The 24,887-nt window shown below is 42.7% G+C and overlaps 2 protein-coding genes across 5 annotated transcripts in view; both read right to left on the bottom strand.

The window, feature by feature from the left end:
• The window catches only part of col18a1a (collagen type XVIII alpha 1 chain a), a 102,072-nt gene that overhangs the window by 33,327 nt on the left and 43,858 nt on the right, over nucleotides 1–24,887 (bottom strand). For 3 of the 4 annotated variants that reach the window (XM_072685556.1, XM_072685557.1, XM_072685559.1), the window contains exon 1: nucleotides 9,268–9,496. The exons of the other annotated variant lie outside the window; for it this stretch is intronic. In XM_072685556.1, coding sequence (XP_072541657.1) covers nucleotides 9,268–9,496 — 229 coding nt within the window. Of the gene's footprint in view, nucleotides 1–9,267; nucleotides 9,497–24,887 lie in introns of those variants that run through there. 4 annotated transcript variants of the gene reach the window in all.
• LOC140561112 (secreted frizzled-related protein 5-like) lies at nucleotides 358–9,049 on the bottom strand. The gene is made up of 2 exons (XM_072686051.1): nucleotides 8,335–9,049; nucleotides 358–479 (listed from the first exon to the last, which is right to left on the bottom strand). Exons 1-2 carry the CDS (start codon nucleotides 9,047–9,049, stop codon nucleotides 358–360), a joined length of 837 nt encoding a protein of 278 aa, XP_072542152.1.

The following is a 24,887-nucleotide window of genomic DNA, read 5'->3' as shown; positions in this document are numbered from 1 at the left end:
GTTGAACTAATTAAAAAGAAAACACAGGTTTAGACACAGTTTGAGGTACAAGTGTGATGTATAAATTAAGAATGCAGTTTGCAGGATGCTGATACATTAGTTTCACCTAAAAAAAAAAAAAACTCTGTAGAGCAAACCAGTCTTGACTGATCGCCCGTCTGGGGTAAAGTATTTGGCTAAAAACTGCTGCTTCAAGATGATTCATGAACACTGTGATGAAAATGATGTCAGTGTGAAAAAGCTCAAGCTGCCTTCATGCTAGAAAAATCACTGTTTTGAACAATGACCTCTAATGTAGCTACTAACACACCACTCAGCTTAGCTTCCAAGCACGTGGCCTTATTTATCAAACACAGATCAAAGTCCTCTCGGGCTCTCGAAGTTCATTAAGTGCTGCAGATGGTGGTCTTGTTCCGAGTCAAAACATATGCGCTTGACCATGAGGCTGAGGCGATGCCTGTGGTCTACAGAGCCCATTACTGGATAAAAAAGCACAGCTGAAAGACCTTTGTCACAACAACAAAAGCATCGCAGCTTGCAAGAAATGTGGCAACATGCTTCATCCAGGGCAGAGATGTAATGTCTGAAACCCCCGCCGTCAGTTTTGTTGAAAAGTACGCAGGGAGGGAAGGCTTAAAACAACCAAACAAAAGCGGAAACTCGTGTCAGGCCTTGACAGGATAATGATAAAGCTAGAAGAGAACAAGCACTAAGGGCTTTGCGTCTTGATCATGACCAGGTGCTGCTGGGTGAAGAACGGAACTGGAAACTCGGCACCCTGTGGTGTGACCCATATGTACGGCACTGTCAGGCTGTGTAAGACTGGAAGGAGGAGCCCCCTAAGACTTGCTTGGCTAGGATTTACAAAAAAACAAATCACCTTAGGGAACCTCAAGACCTTGACTGCTACTTCTCTGAGAACAGGCGATAAAATGTGACAGAAGAATCCAGATGTTTTACGAAAATAAAAAGTCAGACTGTGAGAAGCCCTTGAGGCAAGTTGGGTCTGTTCTGGAAGACGAGCACAAAGCCAGCCAGTTGACAGTAATGACTCTCGTAAACACTTTGGTTGTCAATTGGTGTTTTTCATTTCAAGATGTGCAGGATCTGCATATTATTTCATTTGTATAATACCCATGCAACAGGCTCCAAGCTCAACAGGCAGCTGAAGAAGCCAGAAACGGTAATGAACAGGAATGTGGTGCACGTCTCTAAAACAGAGACAAGCTTTGCTTTGCGAGTATCATGCTTTGCTTCTTTTTTTTTTTTTTTGGTTTAACCTCATTCCCCTATGATGTGGTCATCTGATGCCTTGAAGTGCCCTGCCAACCATAGTGCACATGTCTCTGCCCTATTACCAGCATGCAGCATTCCAACACCAGGCCAAGAAGCTGCTGTGAACGTTATGGGTAAATAGGACACGCTCGCTGGTTCTAATGATAGGACCTCACCTCTTAGGATGGATACATGCGAACATTCTTGGTCACTTTCACTTAAAACCAAAGACAGGAGAGCAGGAAGGGAATTTCGGAAGTAACTTGATGTGGCAGAGTCTGACATTACCCACACACTCCAGACAAACAGCAACCCTTCAGGTAATTATTGCCATTAACTGAAATGAGATCTTCTCCGGTTAGTGCTCTGACTTAAGCCACTGCCAGAGATTAAGTTAATGAGTTTTGCATGTCTACCAAGCTTTCTGAAGGTATGCACATCGTTTCTTGTAGGATCGTATACCTGGTTAAAACACAACTGAAAGCAATTTACAAATGTTTGACAATTCCCAGCAATTCCCAAACCAGCACTTCTGAGACCCGCAAAGCATTGATCTGTTAACTGTGTTCAAGTCTATCAGCATCAAGAGTTAAAAATTAGCACTTTAATTAGATGATCTATTCATGCAGACAGGCTTTTCTCTTGACGCTAACCTGTGACAGCTAAATTAGTCAGTGCAGTCAGTGAGGCAGAGAAAACCAATGCCTCGGAATGAGCTGGTGTGTTTTACACTCCTCAGCTCACCCTCCATCCTGGTCTGATTGGACTGAAGAAAACAAAAGCCCATGTCATCCTGTTTGCAAGCACTTTGTGGAGAGGAAAACAGACTGAGTAAGCACATCCATACACACATAGGTACCTAAAAAGGCTTGAAAAGGCTACACAAAGGGTTTTAAGGGATACCATAGAAGAACATGGTTTAATTCCATAAAGAACCATGTTTGAAAAAGAGATTTTTGAGAAATCTTTTAAAGGTTGAACCGTAAAGGTTTGTTACTAATTTTGGGGTTTGGGGTAAAACCTTTACATTATGTGGAAGTTCTTCAAACACCCAAAATGACTCTCTAAAGAAACATTCACTGAAAGGTTCTTTAGGCAACCAGAGTTGGTTCTTCTACAATGGAAACCTGGATAAGTTCACTTTTGAGCTTTTTCCTTAAGCTTTGTTGAACAAATTGAAAATTGTATGTTGGAACAAATCAAATACATGAGGCCAGAATAACTTAAAAGTCTTTATCTCTGAATATTTTTCTTTGAATCCTTTCAGTTAACCCAGAATCTCAAATGAAAGTGAATAACCTCACATTTTTAAGTGCAAGTCTTTCATTTCTTAACTGACTATTATTAGACCAAGCAACCGACCATTATACAAAATATAACTGCATACCCAAGAAAGGTAGCTTGGGGGGAATGACTAGCGAAGTGGGGACACACCTAGTATGCAACCATATGGTGCTAGGAGCCAAAGGAAAAGGTGTGAGTTTTACTTAGGTTGCTTTGCACACAAACCCTGACTCAGTTACTGGACTTGAGAAACATCAATATGAGAAAAATGGGTAAATCCAGCATCTGTGCAGTTTGTTATTTTTAAAAGTGTGCTTTTAAAAGCTTGCCTTGGCCAATCATTGTCCATTCACCAAGTTGCTTCAACTCTGATCTGGAAAAAGATCACACATATTAACTCCTGACAATAGTAATATGTGGGATATACTACAGTTTATTCAGTCTTCACAGGCTTTATTTATTTGTGTAAAAACTACAGTGTATGGCATTATGCAAGGAAGCCTCTTTGGCGCCTTCATTTTTAAAAACAATGTGAGCTTTTGCTAAGAGAAGAAGAACGCAATTCCACTCAAATGACAAGAAAACACTGAAGTTTGAAATCATGGAGATACATGTTCTTTTGGGACAGCAAAGACATGGAACTGTTGGCTTCCCTCCAGCACGGCTCCAGGCTTCTTTAATTCTAAGAAGAAAGTAGATGGCTTGGAAAGGTTTGTCCTTGTCTCCAGGCAGCCAGTCATGCTAAGTCACAAGTTAAAACACCACCTCAGGGGCTCTCGAGACCTCTCATGACCTTTTCCCATGTTGCTGAAATCTTTGCACATGTTACTCTATGATCACAAGGGGCCAAAGTTCACATGTGGACGCAGAAGCAGTCTGTAAAGAATTGCTGTCTTCTAAACAATCAAGTACATTTAAAAGCGATCAATATCGCTTCAGCAAAGTGGAGGAATTAGACAGAACAACAGGACCACAGAGGGATGATCAAACATAGTCAAAGCTCTCTTTGCTGCCTTTTTTTCTAACAAGATTAAATGCAGAACGGAACAAAGGCTGATTGTGCTTCTTTGCTTCAGGAAGAGTAAAGGGAACTTGGTGCATTTGGGCAGAGATGCTGAGATGTTGGCATTGGACTCTGACCAGTCTTTCACTTTCAGTAATGGCATTTCATTTACTTAGGATGTTGGTAAGGTATTAACGATAAGATCTGTTCTGTTCTCTGCCCGATGTCTAACTGCTTGGCATGGGCTGAGGCCAGGAGAACTATTTCTTATTTAACTCTTTCCACTAATCAACTGCTTGCTCTTACTGAAGAGGGTGACAACAAAAAATACGATGTCTTAAGGCCAGTAAATCTGAACGCTTTCTAAAAAGGGGGCCATTAAACCTGACATTGAGACAAACTGCCGCTTATCTTTGCAAATTCCCCTCATCAGAACCTCTCACTAGAAGCAGAAGTAGAGAAAGTAGGTGATCTGCTTTCTGAGTTTAACCACAGACACAGAGACACACTGTATTTGATCAGGCCCCAGCTAATCCACACACAGGGAAGTTTTTGCCATTTCTTACACATGGAGTAAGTAACTGTAGCCTTCCTAGAGTCAACCCACACCGTCATAGCCTTACAGGCTCATCCTCATGGGTCTAATGGCATCGAATGCCATTTGTGAGACAATACAGAGCAACAGAGAGTTTGCCTTTGTCTGTATTTTGAAAAAATCAACCCACCATAACTGTTCTGTTTTCTTTGGCTAACACGGGCATTAGGAGAGCCAACACTGGGGCCTGTTGACATCAAGCACTGCCAAGTAACATCAGCAAACACATTTTAATATTAGGCCTACCACCGAGCAGGAGAGGAACCGAATACCAGCAAATACATCATAAGCGATGTGCTCAGGCTTAAACCATCCTTCCAGCAACAAAGCCCATCTTTCTTAAGCTTTCCGGTTCATTTTACTGCACCTCATCTGTGATCTCCAGTATTTCCAGCAACTGCGTTCTCAAACTTCCCTCTCAGTTGACCCAACACACAGAGAGAATTGGGGACACTGTCTGGTTCCAGTCAGAGACCCTGTTGTTGTAAAGAGGTCGTAAGTGGGGCCTCTGACCTGATGGTCCAGCTAACGGGTACAATCCCAACAGTATTCCCACTGTTGTCTTCCCACCACAATTTGCCCTGTTCTCACACAAGCTCAGCCCATCAGGGACACAGTGTATGCATTATGATATGCACCAGCAGGCCAAAAAAAAGTCTGTGTGGGAGGATCCCACACCTTCTCTTTAGCATCTATCCAAATTCCCGCTCCTTAAAAAAGACAGCGGCGAGAGATATCATCCACAGAGACATTTCAAGTGTATGACAAGCCTATGACTGCTGATAAAGTCGAGGGGGGGAGGAGAAATTCTCATACACTGATTGAAAGGAAGGAGAGATAGCAGGGCTGACTACTGACTGTGAACAAGTAGACTGTGTACTGGTTTCTGAGAGTCTACAGAGTGTGAGAGAAAGAAAAAAAAGACAAATAGTCAAGGGTCGGAGGGAGCTATGCAGAGTGTATAAGAGGTGAAAGTTGGTCGAGGGTGGGAAATGGAAACTAACTAACAGGTTAATTAATAACAAAACCAAAAATCTGAGCAGAGGAAGGACAAAGGTGTGGACCATATTAGCCTTTACAGTCCAGTAGGCCCCAGAAGTTCCACAGTTTCTTCAGAAGGTATGCATGTATGAATGCCATATGTACATATTTACCATACAGCTTTGTGCAAAAGCTTGAGCACCCCTGTTAAAATAAATTCAAATCTTGCTGATTTTCTGAGGGAAAACAAGTAAGTAAATCCTCTACAGAAAACAATCTCAACCCTTTAAACTCTAAAGGCCCAACACCTCAATTCCTCATCCTCAAATACTGTAAATGGCATATTGTTTATAGTAATATAGTAGCTAAGTTTTGAATCATATGCCTTAAAAGTTACTTGTCCATTGTAAAGCATGAGTTTGATTTATTTGCTGAACTTGTCATTTTGGGAATCAATCTATTCATTCACCATTAAATCCCATCAATTTAAACATCAATCCATCAATCTATCAATTAATCCAATCATCCATCTCTCCAACCAACCAAGTATCAATCACAATAGTCAAATCGCAGGATTTGTAATGTCAAATTAATATATTTGTTTCTGCTTTTACAAAATAAACATTTACATTGTTTACATTTTCCATGGTATATAGAGTCACAATGAACCTACCCAATATCTCAATATCTCTCTGACTTCTGGAGAAATCTCCTTGTCAATGAATTACATTACAATTATTAAGTGGGCTCTATCTAAATATTATATTTTTTAATACTCAACTGACAATGCCTGCAAAAGAGACCACCAAAAGTGTATGTAAGTTAACAAGACCCGTGTGCATGTTTCTTATGTTTCTTTCATTAAAAATGCATTAATATCGCAGTCTCAGTCTTGCTGTCGCCCCCACAGCACTGAGTCAGCTGGGGGGTATCTGTGTCCGCTGATTTGGAAAGAGTGATTCCAGATGCTTTCCCTTTTGGGACCACTCAGACCCAGCAATGTGATATGAACCTGTTACACAAGTAGATACTCTAAAGGTGTCTGAAAATAGACTTTAACAACAATCAGTCATTCGCACATTGTTTAGTGTACAGTGACAGTGTTGTGGGGGTACTATCTAACTGTACTTTCCTCCGAGTCATTTCTGAATGAAAGATGCCATTATTAAAAAGAGTAGAGCAGTATAAAATCTTCAAAAGTCCCTCCATCAACAGATAAAATCAACCAACAGTTCCTTCTTGGAAACAGAAATATGCCATCAACTCAACATCACAACATCCTAGTTGACTAAACTGTTCATGCTCAAAGCACCATTCTCTGAGCCGACACGGCTCAGATAAAACAGACCGCAATCACAAGATCCGTAAATGCTGGAAGAGTTAGGAAGTCTGCTTTATCCTCTAATAGGGTGCCTATAATTGTATATCAGTGTCATTCAGTTCTACAGAACTCTGCTGAGAGACAGCTTGGAGATAGAGAGAGATGATTACGAGAACATTCAGGCAAAGTTTTCAGTTAGATTAAGAGTCCTGGACTCAATTACGGTCTCTGTAAAGAGATCTGCATCTGGTTTATCCATGTCTGGAAATCCAGACCACAGGAAGAAAGTATCATTTCAAAAGGTTCATGCATGTTCATGCAGTCCATGCTCAAACCAAAAGCCCAATTTCCAAATCATCACGATGTTTAAACGCAAAGACAGAAGGAGAAAAGTCTGTGTTGCATTTGTTTCACTCTGCTTGTTAGTCAAACAGAGATGCATTCCCTTTCAGTTCGTATGAAAGAATAAAGAATGCCAGATCTCTCAATCTAATATACGATGTCAATGAATGAATAGACATACTCACATTTCAACTTAAAGACTTCATTCATACAAGCAATGTTTGACACTAGGCATAGTCATGTTCCTTGATACTGGTGTTCCCTATTTCTTGAACTTGCTTAATAAACAGCACGAGGATACAGTTACTGACTTCCTAAAGAACATGATTGAGGTCATTTTAGGTAAAACTGAGTTTCTCAGTTCTCAGATCTATTAATCTGATTACCGCACATGCATTCCTTAAAAATCAAGGTGCTTCAAAGGGGTTCTTTGGGTGATGCCTTTGAAGAACCACTTTTGGTTCCGTAAAGAATCATGTTTGCAATAGGGATGCGAGAGTGTCAGAAGAACCTTCACTTAAAGTACAGTTTTTTTGCCAACTGACAGGTTCTTCACAACTGACACAAACTTTTTTTAAGGAAGCAAAAGTGGGTCTCTTATGGCATCACTCAAAAAAACACTTTCTTGAGGATGTCTAAATAAATTAGGAGTGGGCAATATGGCGATATTCCATCAAAATTGTATCATAATGCATAATATGATTTTCTGAGCGTATCGTGGATATCATCTGGGCTTAAGATGATCAGCAGTAATGTAACCAGTCCTGTTTAATTCGATGAAGTTCAGCAGACTGTGCACTGAAATCGCTGTACTCAGTACGGTACTGGAGTATCTAAACAGCAGTTTTTGAAAATCTGCTGCTATTAATGCATTTTGTCTGCATGTCAAAATATCCCGATAAATAGCCCGTATTGTGAAATTGTCCTTCAATATTGCAATGCAATATTTTTACCATATCGCCCACCCCTAGTCTAAATACATCTAAGAGCATCTACACACTCTTGTAGGTAACATCAACATATGTCTGTCTCAAGTGTCTTTGCATAAAATGAGATGAATGTACAGTAACGGTAATTAAAAGTCTCCTAAAAAAGGATAGAAAGGGATCCCCTTCTTTTAATTGTACTGGAGGACAAATGAAACTAGTACTCCTGACTGGGTTATGAGCAAAACTGCACCCTGGACAAGGTCACATGCAAACATTAAACCATTAACATGAACATGCAAGGGGTCAACAGGACCATGCCATGCGTCTTTACTCCATTAGCATGCAAAGTAGTGGAGCTGACTTGAGTAAATGAGCTGAGCAATATAAAGCACTCTGTTACACCCCCCATTCCCACCCACATTGCCATGCACTTCCACCTGCCTCAAGACCACACAGCACTCGGTGTACACGGACAAACAGACAAGCAAATAAAAATGCCTTGGCACAGGTGAACAACACCAACACAGGGACAGGTGGCCGCGGGTTCAAAATGCATCTCTCAAAAAGGGTCGACAAGAGAGATGGCATTCTAACCTGCTTTTACCTTTCTGGGTACTAACTGACAGGCACTGATAGCCATCGTCGCTCTCCTCGGGGAGAGAGCTGCAGTCCACAGGGAACCGGCTGCCACCCCCAAGGAGCATCCAGCAACTGTCGATCAGGAGCTCACAGAAGCTACGGCAGGGCAGCTGCGGGGGCAAGCCGGGAGGGCCGCAGCGGGGTACCACCAGCAGGCAGAAGAACCACTCTGTGCCATGGTGGCAGCCTGAACGCAAGAGCCAAGCCCACTCCCGCAGCAATGCCTCCACTTCCTCCACGCTGCTCTGGTTGAGGAAGTTGGGCACCGCAAAACTCTCCACTCCCATCCTGCTGCAAAACGGCAAGTCGGAATCGACAGGCAGGCATCGCGGGGATTCTGCGGTGGGTGACGGGCTAGCTAGGAAAGAACGGTCACTTCCTGCGGTTAGTAAGTTGTTTGAGACAGAGTATTCAGGAGAATACTGTGTCGAGTTACTGCGATCAGCATGCCAACCGGAACCTTTGCTAGAAGGTGTGTTTCTATAGCTACTGTTGATGCTTTCCAAAGAATCATTTGCACTAATATTTGATTGATTTCTAGTGAGATTAGTGATGTTCCCTATGGTCTCGATGCCCTTGTCCAACTGAGCAAGCTCCACTTTGGTCAGACTTGTCTCCAGCCTATCTTCTGCCAGAACAGGGACATTTTTCTTGGAAATACTAGACAGACTGGACTGCATATCATATACTTGCTGATCTTCCAAAGGAAGAGGCCTAGAGATGCTTGTAAGTGCAATCCCAGACTGATTTCCAACCCCTGACCCAGAATGAGACTGTTCATCTAGCCCAGGCACTGACTCTATCCCAGAACCAGGTCTAACCTCTGTCTCTATTTGCCCTTCCCATGCTGAACCCTCATGACCAGCTCCAGAACCCCCTCCACTCCCAAACTCCTCACCCTCAGAGGGGACCTCCACCACTGCGGAAGCATCTGTGACTTCACTCCTCAGGTACTCTGTTCTAGGCATTGTCGTGGGTACAGTGATGCTGCCAACAGTGACATAGGCCGGTGTCGGCGTGCCCTTGTCCTTGTCCTTGGAGTCATCAAACCAGAACCATCCATGCGAGTGGCCAACGCACAGGCTCACGAGCAAGCCAAGGCCGAGCCACAGTCCAAGCCGAGACATCACGGTCACTTCCAATCTTTCAGTAGCAGCTCACACAACGTCCTGCAGCAGACATGCCTCAGCCAGTAATCCTCACACACTCTCACCCGGAGTCACCACACTCGGCTCTCAAAGCGGGCGGAAAAAGTACAGAGGAGGAGTGAAGTATTCATAGGGAATGAGGGGGGGGCTCCTTATTGGGCCAAGCTCAGGACTTTTCCTCCCACAGCTCCTCCCCCTTCTTTTGTCTGTGCATTGAAAGAGTGTCTCGGCTGATAGATAATCTTACCAAAAACGCCTGTGAGGCTTCCTTTTGTGTGTGCTGCTGCCTCGGAGCGACTGGAACAAATGTCTCCCTAATGGAATTTGTTTGTTGTTTTTTTTCCAACTCACTTTTACACTCTTCATTGAGGCACAAGAACTCCACAATCTGTTCTCTTTTCACGCTTAAATGAAGCGTGTAAAATTAAAGGAAAGTAGCCAATGAAACCAGGCTCTGTGGGTAGATTATCACCTAAATCATCTTTCATATTTTTTTCATAGTGATTAAGACAAATGATCAAATAAAATTCTGAGCTAGAGGTTCCTAAAAAGAAGTCCCACCATGGTATTAATAATATATTAATATATTTAGACCAACCTGAAGAAAACTGTCATGCTTTTTTAAAGGGACAAACAATGGAATGCATGTCTCAGAAGTGCTTAGAGAAACCTAGAGTCAGAATTGTTCACAGTGGCGGTGATGGGAACTAGGTGTTTGAAGTGTTTAATGCCTGTAAATCAATTGGTGATAAATAAGGTGTTCGGGAAGCTCCCAAAGAAAGCTTTTCAAAAACATTTTGATGCACCACTATTTTACTACCCTTTACGTTACATACAACCCCAAAAATCTTTGTAGATGGACTTCAGATGGACTTGTTGTTCCTGTTCCTGTTCCTGTGTAATTTCACATTACAAGACACTGAAGCACTTGGTTTATATCTTTGAACAAGTACTAAATTCCGCACAAATCTGGACAAACTTGGTGGAATTCCCCTTTAGCAGGTTCTCCACTTCCTTTGAAAAAGGTCCAACCAAATACTCTGACAGGTAAGAGTTCCACTTTGATCCTACTCTGATCCCACTCTGATCTAAATCCCTTCGTTGCCTACCTAAAAACATGAACGCCCTTTTTTTGGATTGCAAATAAAAACTTTTCTAATTTATTTAAACATCCTTGCACTAACTAGCTTTCTCAAACCCATATAGTGAGGGGTAGTGGAGGGAATTTTATCACCTCCAGCAATTTAAGATCGCTCTCTCTCTCTATGGTCAACATAAATCTTGCTGTTTGACTCTACCTCACAATTACTTTTCCACCACATCCACCCCCAACTGTAGGGAGTATTTACTCACTGATCCAGGACTGGCTTTTTTGTTCAGACCAGTATGGACAGGCCCATGAGAGCTGGTAACGGAGACCCTCTAACATGTGCTAATGGGCGCTGTGAGCCACAGGATTATTACAAAAAGGAAGATGTAGCAGGAGCCCAGTCCTATAGAGGAAACGTTTGAGGGAGAGTGCAGTGTTTGTTCATGTAAAGCCTGGTCGCTCTCCATTTGCTGATAGAGAGGTGTGCATGCATGGTTGCCCGTGGCTTTTACGCCTGTATCATCTGTCTGACTACAGAGACCACCTCACACACCAGCCCATCAGAGAATGGTTGTGGGGGAAGGGAGAAAACATACGGCCCGGTAAAAGTCTAAATCCAACCCACCAAATAAATCCATGTTCTTAAATTAGTTTAATCACTTAAAGGAAACCCACTCTCTCTAACTGACTTACACTATATGTCCAAATGTTTGCGGACACCTTTCTAACGAACGCATTCAGCTCCTTTAAGTTGCACCCATCGCTGACACAGATGTGCAAAATGCACACACATACACAGCTTGTCCAGTCCTTGTGGAGAAAAGTACTCTAAAAAAAAAAGGACTCTATGGAGCAGGTAATAAGCCCCCAAGCATTAAGCTGTGGAGCAGTGGAACTGTGTTCTCTGGAATGATGGTTAGTGCTTCTCCCAATACTTTTGGGATGATTTCGGGAGTTGGGGATGAGGTGGGGTGGTGAACATCCAACATCCTGACCTCAGTAATGCCTTGTCAATAAATGCAATCAAATCCTCACAGCAATGATCCACAATCTGGTAGAAGGCTGTCCCTGGACATTAGAGACCAGGATGAGCTCTTTTTAATACCCTTAATTTCAGTCAGTGTCCCAATACTTTTGTCCATATAGTGTAGGGAGTACAAAGAGAGAGTCAAACTTGGCAGCAGAACCAAATCAGAATCTATATTTTAGCTGGGCATGTGACAACAGAGTGTCAAATTTAGACGTAGAACCAATCAGAATCTTCATTTCAGGGAGGGGCGGGACTAAAGACTAAAACCTGCATGAATTTTAACACTCTGTCACAGCTTATGTTGCACACTGGGCTAAATTTACTAAACGTCCAACGCAGTATTTTGTACGGCTACCTGATAAGACCTGATGTTCTTCAGAGATGTTAGCTAACATGGTTAGACCTTCAGGGTCAAGCGGACACTAAATGCTGGTGATTAATAGGTTGATTGGGCGATATTTTATTATACCTCTGACTGAGACTGTATGTGGAGCTGAATGGCAGGTGTTAGTCAGTCAGTGGCCCAGGTATTTGTAATCAGAGAAAGCTCATTTGTCATTTGTCGGTCAGTCAGTCAGTCACTGGTTCGCTTGTACGCGGCCACTGGACTGTGTCCAATGTGGCCTGTAATGTTAAATGAATTAGCCAGGCCTGCATTAGAGCGGAATGTAGCATAACACTAACCCAATAATTCACTGTTACAATAATAACCTTTACACTCTTCAAGTTTAGTCAGAGTACCACACAACTAAATGAGATGCAATGACAGGTACTAGATGAAATGAGGCATCTGTAGACTCTGCAAAAGAAACAATAACTTTTACAAAAGACATGAATTGGACTACAGCTCAGGCTGGCAACTATTTAGTCTTTCTTAAGCACACAAGGAGGCCCAGTGTGCTTAGCTTTCCTAATTAGCCCACAAGTTTAAAGTCGGACACTGGATTAAAGAGTGGTCCTAGTGAGCCTAATCACACACTTAGCATGTTCGGCATATAAACAAATGAAGGGGGAGAGTTTAGAACCCGTTGACCTCTACAGAGGTGTTATAGTGTTGCTCCAGACTGAGTCAGAGGAGGGAACAATGTGTAGATCTCAGAAAAACCTATGCATGGGATCCTTGACCCGCCACACCCCTCGAGAAAAGACTGAGCTCCTTGACCCCATCTCGTCACAAGCCATTAGCCAGGAAACATGGCCAAAATGAGTGGGGCTGTCCATGGTGAATGTGGGAATGACATTAACAAATGCTGAACAGCACTTCACCCCGTGCCAAACCCCACAATGGAAAACACTGGCGTGCCCTCGAGCAGGAAGGTTTTCTGGTTATTAGATTTGAAGAGGAAACTGAGGTGTGTGTGTCTGTAGAACTTTTCATTCTCAAAGTAGTTAAGATTGAGCTAGTTTGAGGAACAAAGCTTGCTTCCAGATTTCTCCTGGATGTCTCCAGCTGGAGTGTGGATGTGTTCAATTGTATTACCAGATCACCTGATGTAACATCAGGGAGTACTGACTTACCAAACCAGACATTTAATATTTTATATATTGTTTTAATATATGTGTATATGTAACATAATGTAAAATGTGCCATAACCACAGTATTGTTCATTCAGGCAAATAAAAAGTCCCTGTGCATTAAAAAATGTGCAGGAGTGTGTTCTCAGTGGAGGATATACTTATATAGGAAGGGCTTGGTTCCAAAAATGCTTTTGAGCTTTCCTCCCCCACAAGACATTTCAGTTCAATTAGATGATTAATGTGATGTTCTGTGGAGTCCCCTAGCACATGTATACACACACACACACACATATCCACACTGACTGATGTATTTGCCTTCATTACAGTACCAGGCTCAAACAAGACAGTTCAAACACACATGAACAATCAGCTGATCGCATGCTCACTCATTAATACTGCTTCTAGACTTCCACTCCTCACTCCAACAGTCTTTACAAGGTTAATAGTTTGGCTCTACATAGTGGTCAAATCCTTTTATTGACCCTATCCCAGTACAAATCCACATAATGCTGCATGTGTGGTAAACACTGATTTTATATTAGTGCTTATAGCCTTACAGCCTATAACATTACCTTACAGCTTACAGCCTTTCAAAGGTTAAAAGAACCTTCACTTGTTCGCTTGACCCTGCAGGTCTAACCATGTTAGCTAACATCTCTGGAGAACATCAGGTCTTATCTTCGTGAGGTAGCCGTACAAAATACTGTGTTGGACGTTTAGTAAATTTAGCCCAGTGAAGAACATGAGCTCTGACTGAGCATAGAAATTCATGCTGGTTTTAGTCTTTAGTCCCGCCCCTTTCACAATTTAAAGTATCACCACGCCCACACATCTCTTAAGGATTCATGAGGAAAGTGGTTGGTTTATGGCACCATGCAAAGAACCCTATGAAGCACTATGTTTAAGAGTGTGATGTAAACATGTAAAACATCATCTGTTGGGAAAGCCAAGCCATATGATTCTCAGCATACAGGCATCTACAGGCCTGAGAACTTGAAGTGACTCTATGTGTGATGCCTGAACACAGGAAGTGAAAGCAATGAGCCACAACACACCGTTATTTACCACCATCCATAACCTGAACCCCCAACGTCTTTGACTCCTTAAGTGCAAACATCATGCAAGCAAGCAGCTAACGGCACATGATGAAAACCCTGCTGCCAAGTTACCCGATAAAGTTCTGATGAGACCTCATTACGTCCGGGATCCTGCAGGGGTGGGAATCTCCATACTGCGTGTGTAAAAACTCCCCCGCCTGCCCTTTCTCAGTGACCTTTCCCAATAAGCACCCCACCTCTTTCCCACAGCCCATTCACTGCTCTTCGCCATGATCACAGAGCTGTAGCGGACAGTAATGGTTCAACCTAAACGCTAAAAATGGTACGACAGCTTTTGTATTCCTGGCTAGACGCTTCCTGTCCATACACCCCATCTCCTGAAGTGGAGTCCCCCCTTTTCCTCCTTTTCTTCCACATGAAACTGAAAAAGCTTTTACTCCTTCCACAGCGTCCGGTGACAGGGCAGCAGTACGAGCCAGAAAAGCCCCTGGCTGATTTTGACACTGCAGAACAAAAGGCTGTGGCATGTCTGGTGGTTCTGGCCTTGTTATCAAAGCTGTTAAAATATAATGAACGGGGACAGGATATGTCATGACTGGAGTCTGCTGTGCTGAAGATTTACGAGAGATAAACTGCCAGAAAGGATGGGTGGCCAAGGTCTTCCTTACAGAACAGCATTCTCTCACTCACTCACTCATTCTGGTCCACTGATTAGGAAACCACTGCACTCTTCTGCTATGATAAGAGATCACCTGATTTGCACTTGCTCTAAACTTGAGGTTTGAGTTGGAACAAATTGGAGTCAGGGAGAAATGTCCTGAGTCCTATCAGTTAAGAGGCAGTAAACACAACAACACACAACAGAGATCTTAAATCTCTCTTTTCTTTCAAATTAATTTTATTTTATCGTCTAATCATGCTACATACAAACTCATACAAACAGATTCCTCTTAGTATCGCAGTGGCATTTGGCCAGAGTGTGCATTAAACTCCTAAGTCTGGGGGTAGGGATGGTGTTAGCTTTTAACCCTGATATGTTAAAAAGACTACCTACTACCCACTACCCTGATCCCTAAAACACTTAGAATGCAGCTTGATTAGATGCTGTGAGATTGGAAGAGTATATTCACTGTCCAATAGTCACTACCTGTGTTTTTACAGAACGGAGTAAGGGGGCACTGAGGAGTTGGGGTGGATTCATGGGGCACTAAGGAGATGGGAGGGAGTAAGGGGGCTCTGGGGGGAAAGAGTAGAGTAATGGGGCACTAAGGAGATGGGAGGGAGTAAGGGGGCTCTGGGGGAAAGAGTAGAGTAATGGGGCACTAAGGAGATGGGAGGGAGTAAGGGGGCTCTGGGGGAAAGAGTAGAGTAATGGGGCACTAAGGAGATGGGAAGGAGAAAAGGGGCACTGAAGAGATGGGGGAGTCATGGGGCACTAAGGAGATGGGAAGGAGAAAAGGGGCACTGAAGAGATGGGGGAGTCATGGGGCACTAAGGAGATGGGAAGGAGAAAGGGGGCACTGAGGAGATGGGGGAGTCATGGGGCACTAAGGAGATGGTAAGGAGAAAGGGGGCACTGAGGAGATGGGGGAGTCATGGGGCACTAAGGAGATGGGAAGGAGAAAGGGGGCACTGAGGAGATGGGTGAATCATGTGGCACTAAGGAGATGGGAAGAAGTAAGGGGACAGTGAGAAGATGGGGGAGTCATGGGGCACTAAGGAGATGGGAAGAAGTAAGGGGACAGTGAGGAGATGGGGTGGAGTCATGGGGCACTATGGAGATGGAAAAGAGAAAGGATGCACTGAGGAGATGGGGTGGAGTAACAAGGTTTGGGTTACAGTAATAAGGTGTTGAGAAGATGAGGTGAAGTAAGGTGGCATTAATGAGATGGGTGGAGTAAGGGGTCATTAAAGAGATGGAAAGGGGGCACTGAGAAGAAGGGGTGGGCTAATGGGGTGTCGAGGAGATGGAGTTGAATAATGGGGCATTGAGGAGATGAGGTGGAGTCATGGGGTGTTGAGGAGATGGGGCTGGAGTAAGGTGGCATTGAGGAGTATTGAAGAGATGGGGTGGAGTAATGGGGTGTTCAGGAGATGGAGAACTAATGCTCATTTAAGAACATGCAACAGAAAAGGCTGGGAAAGTCCTGTAACCTAAACTTGGCCAATTATATCTCCCATTAAACATGTATTCAAGCTTCCAACCTGCAGCAATTAAACTACAAGCGATACACTCTCTCATTTCTGCAGTGCTGCAGCAGACTAGCATTCAGCAGAGCCCTGTACGCTATTCCAAACTGGTCTGTAGCTGGTAATTACACAAAAGCTATGCACAGCTTAGAGGAAAGCAGACTAAGCAGTAAGCAAGGAGCCTGAGAAAATTAGAGGCCTATTACTTTTACTGAGAGAACGCAGATTCTGGAACTTGTCCTACTTGAATACTTCCAACGTGGAGGTCCGAGTTCAGTCTGTGAAGCTCACGAGGCAGCATGTGTTTACAATTCCTGTGAGTAATTAGCAAATTGAGAAAACAAATTACAGAGCCTGTGCTCCACTTTTCCTCCACCTCAGGACACAATGCTGTACGGTTCCTGCAATACTACTGCCTGCATGAAGAGTTATGGTGAAACAGTTCTGCTGCAAGTGTGTTAAATGAAAATTAATGAAAGGCATCACTGTGAATTTCTCCTCACAGCATTCTGCATTCACCCATCTGATCTGCTTGTAATTAGCGTGTCCGTATACAGATAATAACATCTCTGAATATCCGGTTTCCGCTGTCAGCGCATCCACAGCTCTGTGAAAGTGGGTTTATAACTCACACTCCAGACAGATATGCCGACATGCCAGGGTGATGTTATGAGAATTGCAAACAGTGTGTTTGATCCATAATCATCGGAACCAGATGTGACGGCATTATTGCTGGTTTTTACTGCCTCTGCTGACAAGACCAGACAGCACAAAACAACACAGACGAGATGCACGGCTTCCCACTGGCCCACTTCATTCCTTCCATGGTAAATGTACCTAAACCTGTGTATGCTGTGTATGTAGTTATTTAGCTCCACTATTTAAATGTAATTAATGAGGTTACTTAATCCATTACTTCACTGTCACTTTTTCAAAGTAAAGTAATGAATTATTATTAATATTAAGTTCACAAACTTGTTAATTATAAAATGTTAATTTAAAACAGCATCTACTTGGTCCTGGAATCCCGCTACAGTTGGAGAGGGTAACACAAATCACGATTTGAGCGCTGTACACGTGCATGTGTTGACAAGCAGATACAGCTGTACAGCTCTGGCATCTGAGGTAAGAGAAGCATGGGGACTGAGGCAGTAGAGTAATATCAAAGGATTTTACACAAATATGACTTGGATTACACAGCGTTACACAGCGCTACATAGTTCTTGCACAGCTCCACTAGAGTTACACAGTGCAGTAGCAGCGTTCCGGCCCGGAGTGGCAATGTTTTATATATTTAATATTTAAATATATTATATATAAAAATGAAAAAGAACAAAGGTTGTTGCTTATTTATGAATTTTGATTAAAAAAAAAACTAGATTTTTTATTTCAGATTTTCTCTTGCACTTGGACGTGGACTTTTGGACGCCACAGAACATCCATCTGCCACCATCTGTTTGTCTCGGTGTCAACATATGACATAAACGTGGCAAAAAAATAATTAAAAACTGTCTATACAGGAGCTGCTGGGTGGCACAACTGCCTAAGCGCAGTCACTATCATTGGGAGATTAGCAATTCAATCCCCGGTGATGCCACAGGCATCCGTGACCAGGAATCTCAGACACTATAACTGGTCTTGTCTTTTCTGTGTGTTAATGACCATCCCTTTCCCCCATCACTCGAAGCACTGGTGGCATAGTATAACAGGGTGAGTCTTGGTTATTAGGTGGGAATTGGTAATGACTAAAACTGGGGTGAGAATGGGGTTAAAAATATAAAACCCATCTTTTACACTGTTTACAAATATAAAGTAATCATCGTAAAACTAATGTTAAGAATCTGCACATTCCAAAAGTGCTTGTCTCCATGATCTACACATCCGAAAAAATCAAAGCTTTTATTTACAACATGCTTTTGCCATAACTGGATTTTTATCAGATTCATAAGGCTTAACTCTAAGCCAATTCTTCTTCTTTGAGGAGCGACAGCAACTGCATATGCTACATTACTGTGGCCGACTTCACAGCACTTAAGCCAGGGGTACCACACTTCCCCTCTCTCCTGAGGGTCATGTTTATATACGTTCCAGCAAAGGAACCCACAAAGTAAACCTCTACACATCACCCCCCACCCGCAACATGCCTGATGTGGCCTGTCAGAGCATGTGCAGGCACTCAGCGAAAAAGCCCGCCTGCAGACCCATTAATTAGCCACAATCAGAGCAGGAGCTGTTCCCAGTGCAGCCAGGGAAATTCAGCTGATGACAGTTCTCATTTAATCCTCACTTTGCCTGATTTAAAATATGCACTCGCAGTGTTGATGCTCTGCTGGAGGTGACCACGCAGCTGCATGTGCGCATCGGCCTGTGTTTGTGCAATGGTGTAATAATTCCAGCAGCAGGTCTAACAGTCAGCTTTAACGAGCTACGAAACTGAGACACCAGAGGCGTGTAGCGCAAGATGCATAATCTCACTGATGCAAGAGAACTTTCTGGCTCTACCCATACAGTGGAAGCCTGAAGTATCCTTGTTTTTCCTAAGATACAAGAGTCCGATGTAAGATTTAAGCACTGTGGCATTAAGCATTTACTCTCCAGTCAGACTTCAGAGTTCACTGCTTTTGTGCGATCCCAAACACCAATACACTTGCATACATTACCCACCTTTTCAGTAAAGCCTGCAGCAGTTTAGCTCCGCCCCTTCATGCTGAGGTTAAAAGAAGTGTTACAGATCAGACTGCACAACAATCAAACAAAGGAGCCAATCAGAAAAGAGATTTTTAAACCCCAACTTTCACCCCAATTTCAGTCATATCCAAATTCCAACCAGTGCAACTTACTGCCAGTTCTGATACATCGACTAACAGATGGCCACAGTTGCCAGCATCACACAGAGGATGAAGCAAGAGACAGGGCTAATCTAGACCCCCAGTGAGAGCAAAGCCAATTGTGCTCTCTGGGATTCATGGCCATGGATAGCTGTAGCATCACTGGGGATCGAACCATTAATTTCCCAATGTTTTTTTATATACATATATTAAATTTACATAATGGCACGATGACAAATTTCATTTTTAATTGTTTAATTCAAAGTATATGGGACACAAACCCACTTTGGGGGGAGGGGGGGTATTTCTTGTTGTTTTTTATTACACCAACCCAAATTTTGCATAATGAATTAAGAATGAATATTAATTTATTAATATATAAGTCCTTCTTTTTCCTTTTTTTTAAAACTTATGGGTTTTTTTCTCCTGAGAAAGATTACTGTTAATGGACTCGCCTATGACAGAGATATGACCGGTTAAGAGGAACTGAATGGATTAGGTGTATTTTGACCTTCTGATGTAAGTAGTGATCTCCCATTTCCCACCAGACTGGGGTTTCCTTCAGTCCACTTGTTTTACTCACAGATTTACACATTTGCCCAGTATCTGAGATATCACAAACAACCGGAGGGCGCTTGACCCTGTATCCACCCCAAAGGCGCACACCAGGCCAAACTGCAACCTTTAGTTCTGTAGAAAAGCCTCTCCGAGACTGGCAAATCCAATATTTCCACAATGGCTCTTTATAGGCTCAGTTCAAAAGACTGCAGCATTAGAATTCTGTATAAAGTAAACATGGTGAACAGATATGCAGAGGAACGTAAAAAAAATAATTAGTAGATCTGATAAATAGACCATTTTACATAATATTCTTCTGCATTGATCGTCAATGAGTCCACACTCTCACACACAGCCCATATCTCAGGTTTAACAGGAGGCTAATGTTAAGGAGCTAAAGCTTAAGGAGTGACACGGCAACCAGCCAGGATGTAAATAAGACTGTAATTAAAAACCCTGTAGGAACCTTTCCAAGCTTTGTGGTTTCCTCAATATTTAGTCACAGTCTTTTCAGACAGATGCCTTTATTCAGTTTAATAAAACAACTGAGAAGAATCCAATACCAATCAAATTCACACAACTGATAAATAAATCTGTTATATAGTGAGGGGGGCTGATACAGGATGCTGATAATTAGAACACAGGTCTCGTGGGGAAAAGGAAAACAGGAGACCTTTCCAGAGTTTCATGGGAAATTAAATGAAATTCTGATTGGAGAAGGAAACACAACGGGAAACGGAAAGGTCTGTCACGGGTCAAGGTGTTCTGGTATGAACATGCATTGTCGGTTCTGTGCCGACCTCCCCACTCTTTCCTGCCAGTCTGTGGATATTACTTCAGAGCCTCTGTGTCCTCTGTAAACCCTGGGTCACTCTGAACAAACAGCACCTCACACATGCTGGTCAGATGAGGCCTCCGCATTGCTCCCCAAGGCTCTCCACAGACCCAAAAACCCCTGCTGCACCAAAAAAGAAATAAATAAAAAATCCTTACCTCATTTCCCCACTACTCTCGTGATGAAGTCATGTCTGGGTAAAGAAAATATCAACCCAGAGCAGAAGTCCTGGTGTGTGTGTGAGGGTGTGTGAATACAAAAGTATTGGGACACCTGCTCATGCTTTGTTGTAATAAGAGTATTACAAATTACCTATCCTGCTTTTGTTGGAGTAACTGTCTTTACTATCCAAGAAAAAAGGCGTCCTACTAGATTTTGGAGCATTGCTGTAAGGATTTGATTGCATTCAGCGACAAGAGTATCAGTGAAGTCAGGATGTTGGATGATTACCACCCCACCTCATCCCAAAAGTATTGGATGGAGCACCACCATCATTTCTCAAAGCTGGGGGCCTTTTTACCAATAAATAGGTTCATATTTATCTGCTCCAGAGAGTCCTATTTTGTTGGCAGTGCTTCTCTACAGGGACTAGACCAGCTGTGTTTGTTTGCGCATTTGCACATCTGTGTCAGCAATGGGTGCAACTTAAAGTAGCTAACTGCATTCATAAGAAGGGGTGTCCAGAAACTTTTGGACATATACTGTATTTACACCCCATGAGCATGGAAGCCCAAAGTGTTGAAAGTGGCCAAATCAAACCTTTTACCTTGACTTCCACTGAAAGTTAAGATTTTGTCCTTTCACTGTAAAGTTGGTATTTTGGATATACAAGGTTTTTCGTGACAGCAAAAATATATATTATAAAATCTTATAAATTTAATTTTTAAAAACTCAGTTTGGAACCTACCCTCAGTACCTTCTTTACTGTTTTGTCTTTTTGCACGTGACCACACCACATCCATACCGGCCCCCTTAAGACAAGAAGGCTCTCCTGCCCTAGTGTGTACAGTACAGTGTGGGGGGTAGGTATGTCTGTTGAAAAAAGGTGTGGGGGGGAGCGAAGACACTCCACTTAAAACTTCAAAGCTCTGCTGACAATGGATTGGCATGCAGGGCATGTCTCCCTGAGGCCAACCACCTTTTGTGTGGGGCTCTCCGTGTGGCCCCCTGCAGGGAGGGGCAGTCTGTTGGGCAGCTGCATGGGGCTGTTGAGATGCTAAACGCTGCTGGCAGTGAGGAGGGGCCCTTTCGCCATGTCCACTCCCTGAGCTGACCTGGTCAAGAAGACGGACAGAGCCGCCCTACACTACTGACATCGGTTTTGGAGCAGTTCCCGAGAGCAGGCGAGTCATAGCTGAAGCGGCTGTGATGGTTCCTGCTAATCTCTGCCTGATTACATGCTGATGACAGACACCGATCTCATCTATTCACTGCATCCGTGCCAGACCACTTTCACCACAGTCTAAACTGTAAGCAAACACGAGTGTTTTTTTCTTTTTTTGTGAGAGTGTGGCAGAGATGGAGACCTTTGATGGCTACAAGGCTTCAGCATTATACAGTAGACGTGATACATCATGTTAAAGGTTTACTTCAATCTGATGTACACAAATCTCCTCCTTCCCACAAACACAGTAGATCATCCTGACATGTTCGGTGTCTACATTTGCATATATAGGGTTAATCAGCAAGCCAGCAAATGTATATCTGAAGTGCTCAGTTTTAGGCCAATTCTGCCAAGTCTACATTTTACCACACAACCCCCCCTCCACACACACACACACACTGCAGTGAGGGAACTGAACCGAGAGTGGTTCTGGCCCAGTGAGCTGCTGAGAGATAAGCAGAAGCACAGGGGGTCCTCAACCCCCTACGGCTGACCTCCTGATCAATTTTACCATGACCAGCATGGACATCCATATACGTAGTGCTCGTACACAAGAAAAAAACTTAGGGTTGGACGATATTGTCAAAATATTACATCACAATATTTAAAGACAATTTCATGAAGACAAATTAATTTCAGACAGATTCTTAAGAAATGGCTATTTAGTCTCCCAAGCTGAGTACAGGGATTTTACTCACACTCTGCTGCACATTGTCTAATTAAACAGCACTAATTACACTCTCTGTAATGAAATGAGCAGTTGGTCATTGTTCTTTGAGAACTGACAATATCCATGATACGCTCACTCGTACCACAATTACACCATTTACCACATTTTTAACATAATATTGTCATATCGCCCACCCCTAGTTCCCTAGTATAGTGTATGTATAGTGTATGTAGAGTGTATAGTGTATGTATAGTGTGTACAGTGTATGTAGCGTATGTATAGTGTATGTATAGTGTGTACAGTGTATGCAGCGTATCTATAGTGTATGTATAGAGTGTGTATATAGTTTGTAGAGTGTACAGTGTATGTATTGTGTATAGTGTATGTATAGTATGTAGAGTGTACAGTGTACGTAGTGTGTATAGTATATGTATAGTGTGTACAGTGTATGTAGAGTGTACAGTGTATGTAGTGTGTATAGTGTATGTATATTGTGTCATGTGTATGTAGCATATGTATAGTGTATGTATAGAGTGTGTATATAGTATGTAGAGTGTACAGTGTATGTAGTGTGTATAGTATATGCATTGTGTGTTTATAGAGTGCGTATAGTGTGTGCATAGTATATGTAGTGTGTGTGTATTGTGTGTATTGTGTGTATAAGTTAATGTGTATTTATTTAAGGCATATTCACTTCATTTCAATAAGTATCAACTTTATCTTTCAGGATTAAACTCCCCTGCAGGCATGGAAAGCTGTCCAGTCATGAGCTCTCATCTTCTAACTGGCATCCATGGGCCTCAACCACTCCATGACCTTCTGCTCCATATAAGGTGGACAGCCGAGGTTAGCCAATCAGCAGCAGAGCTCACAGACCTAACTGGTCCTGACCGGTGTGACATTCAGTGGGGCATGCTTGGACACACTCCAGCAAGAGACACCACTCTAAACTGCTCAGGAGGCCCTCACTGAATAACTGTGGCGTATGTGTGTGTGTGTGTGTGTGTGTGTGTGTGTGTGTGTGTGTATCAGTGTCTGACAGAGGATGACAGAAAGATTTTGCTGAGTGTTGTCATGAATGTGTCATGGCTCAGCAGGGTGAATGGATGAGGGACTCCTATGGAGTGTTCCAGGCCCTGTGCTGTAGAGTGAGGAGCCCAGAGGGTCTATAGCTCTGCTCAGACACGCTCCAGCAGCCTCCGGCTCACTAACACATTCCTCTATAATAAGGCTGAACGATATGGACCAAAAAAAGTCCATATTATAATTATGTTGCTGCATATTCCAATTCTAAAACACGCTGTAAAAAAGGAAAAGGGCAGATTCTGATGTTCTGTGATTTTGAGGTTTGAGTTGAGGAATTTTAGCTGTAAACTTTAGTTCTGCTTTGTATTGTTTAATAGCAAATATTTATTACGCTGAATACATTTTTTAAAGTAATTAAAGTAATTTGTCGGGTTGGACGTCAGTTTTGAACTCTTGTTTGATTCCATGTTGATTACAGTCAGTCAACCTGAAATCAAATGACAAAAATCTAGAATTTGTCAAGTTTCAAGCAAAGAAAAGTAAAAAAAGTACAGTAAAGTCGACCCCAGTCCCTATCCACTGGATCGGATTGGTACATCACTGGTCTGTATAGAATATGACTGCTCAAAATTTGAACTTTTGAATAGATAAAACAGAAAGTAGTTCTTTATATACAAGGAAATCACTTGTAGCACCAAAAAGAGATCCCCATTTTTTTTACAATGAGATTGTATTCCATAATATTTCCAGGTTCCAGGTCACAGTAAGGCCTTAGAAGCCAGCGTTCAGATATTCTCAGGTGGATTTGCTCATCAGAGGCCTTAATGACAACTTGTGGTGTCTGTGCATTTGTGTACATGCTGTAATTAAAGCAAAAATTCTGAAACTCATAAGATTGCACCTTTCTCTAAAGTTGTGATGCTCATAATATCATCTGGAATGAATAAAAACGTGCATTAAACTAGAAAAGAACGCAAAGTACAAACATTTCCGCTGGTGGTCTCAGACTTTTGGACTTTGCATAACATGAAACTTGCGTGTGACATGTTTAATGATTGGCTGGCACTATTTCGGCCAAAACTACACCACGCATAAGCAGCTGTACTAAGCGCTACACATGCGCTACACGTCCATCACTACCCCCAAACCACCGCTTACATCCTACACAAATTTAGACAACACA

The sequence above is a fragment of the Salminus brasiliensis genome, chromosome 8, assembly GCF_030463535.1.
Source record: "Salminus brasiliensis chromosome 8, fSalBra1.hap2, whole genome shotgun sequence".
In the NCBI taxonomy this organism is placed as follows: domain Eukaryota; kingdom Metazoa; phylum Chordata; class Actinopteri; order Characiformes; family Bryconidae; genus Salminus; species Salminus brasiliensis.
This window is presented reverse-complemented; position numbering and strand designations above follow the sequence as displayed.

What these genes read in the sequence shown, in the direction of transcription:
- LOC140561112 (XM_072686051.1), bottom strand. Translation starts at nt 9,049, where the DNA reads ATGCAGTCCAGTCTGTCTAGTATTTCCAAGAAAAATGTCCCTGTTCTG. An exon ending in GTCAGTTAGTACCCAGAAAG is followed by an intron (nt 480 to 8,334) that starts GTAAAAGCAGGT and finishes TTTTTTATCCAG; the next exon opens with TAATGGGCTCTGTAGACCAC.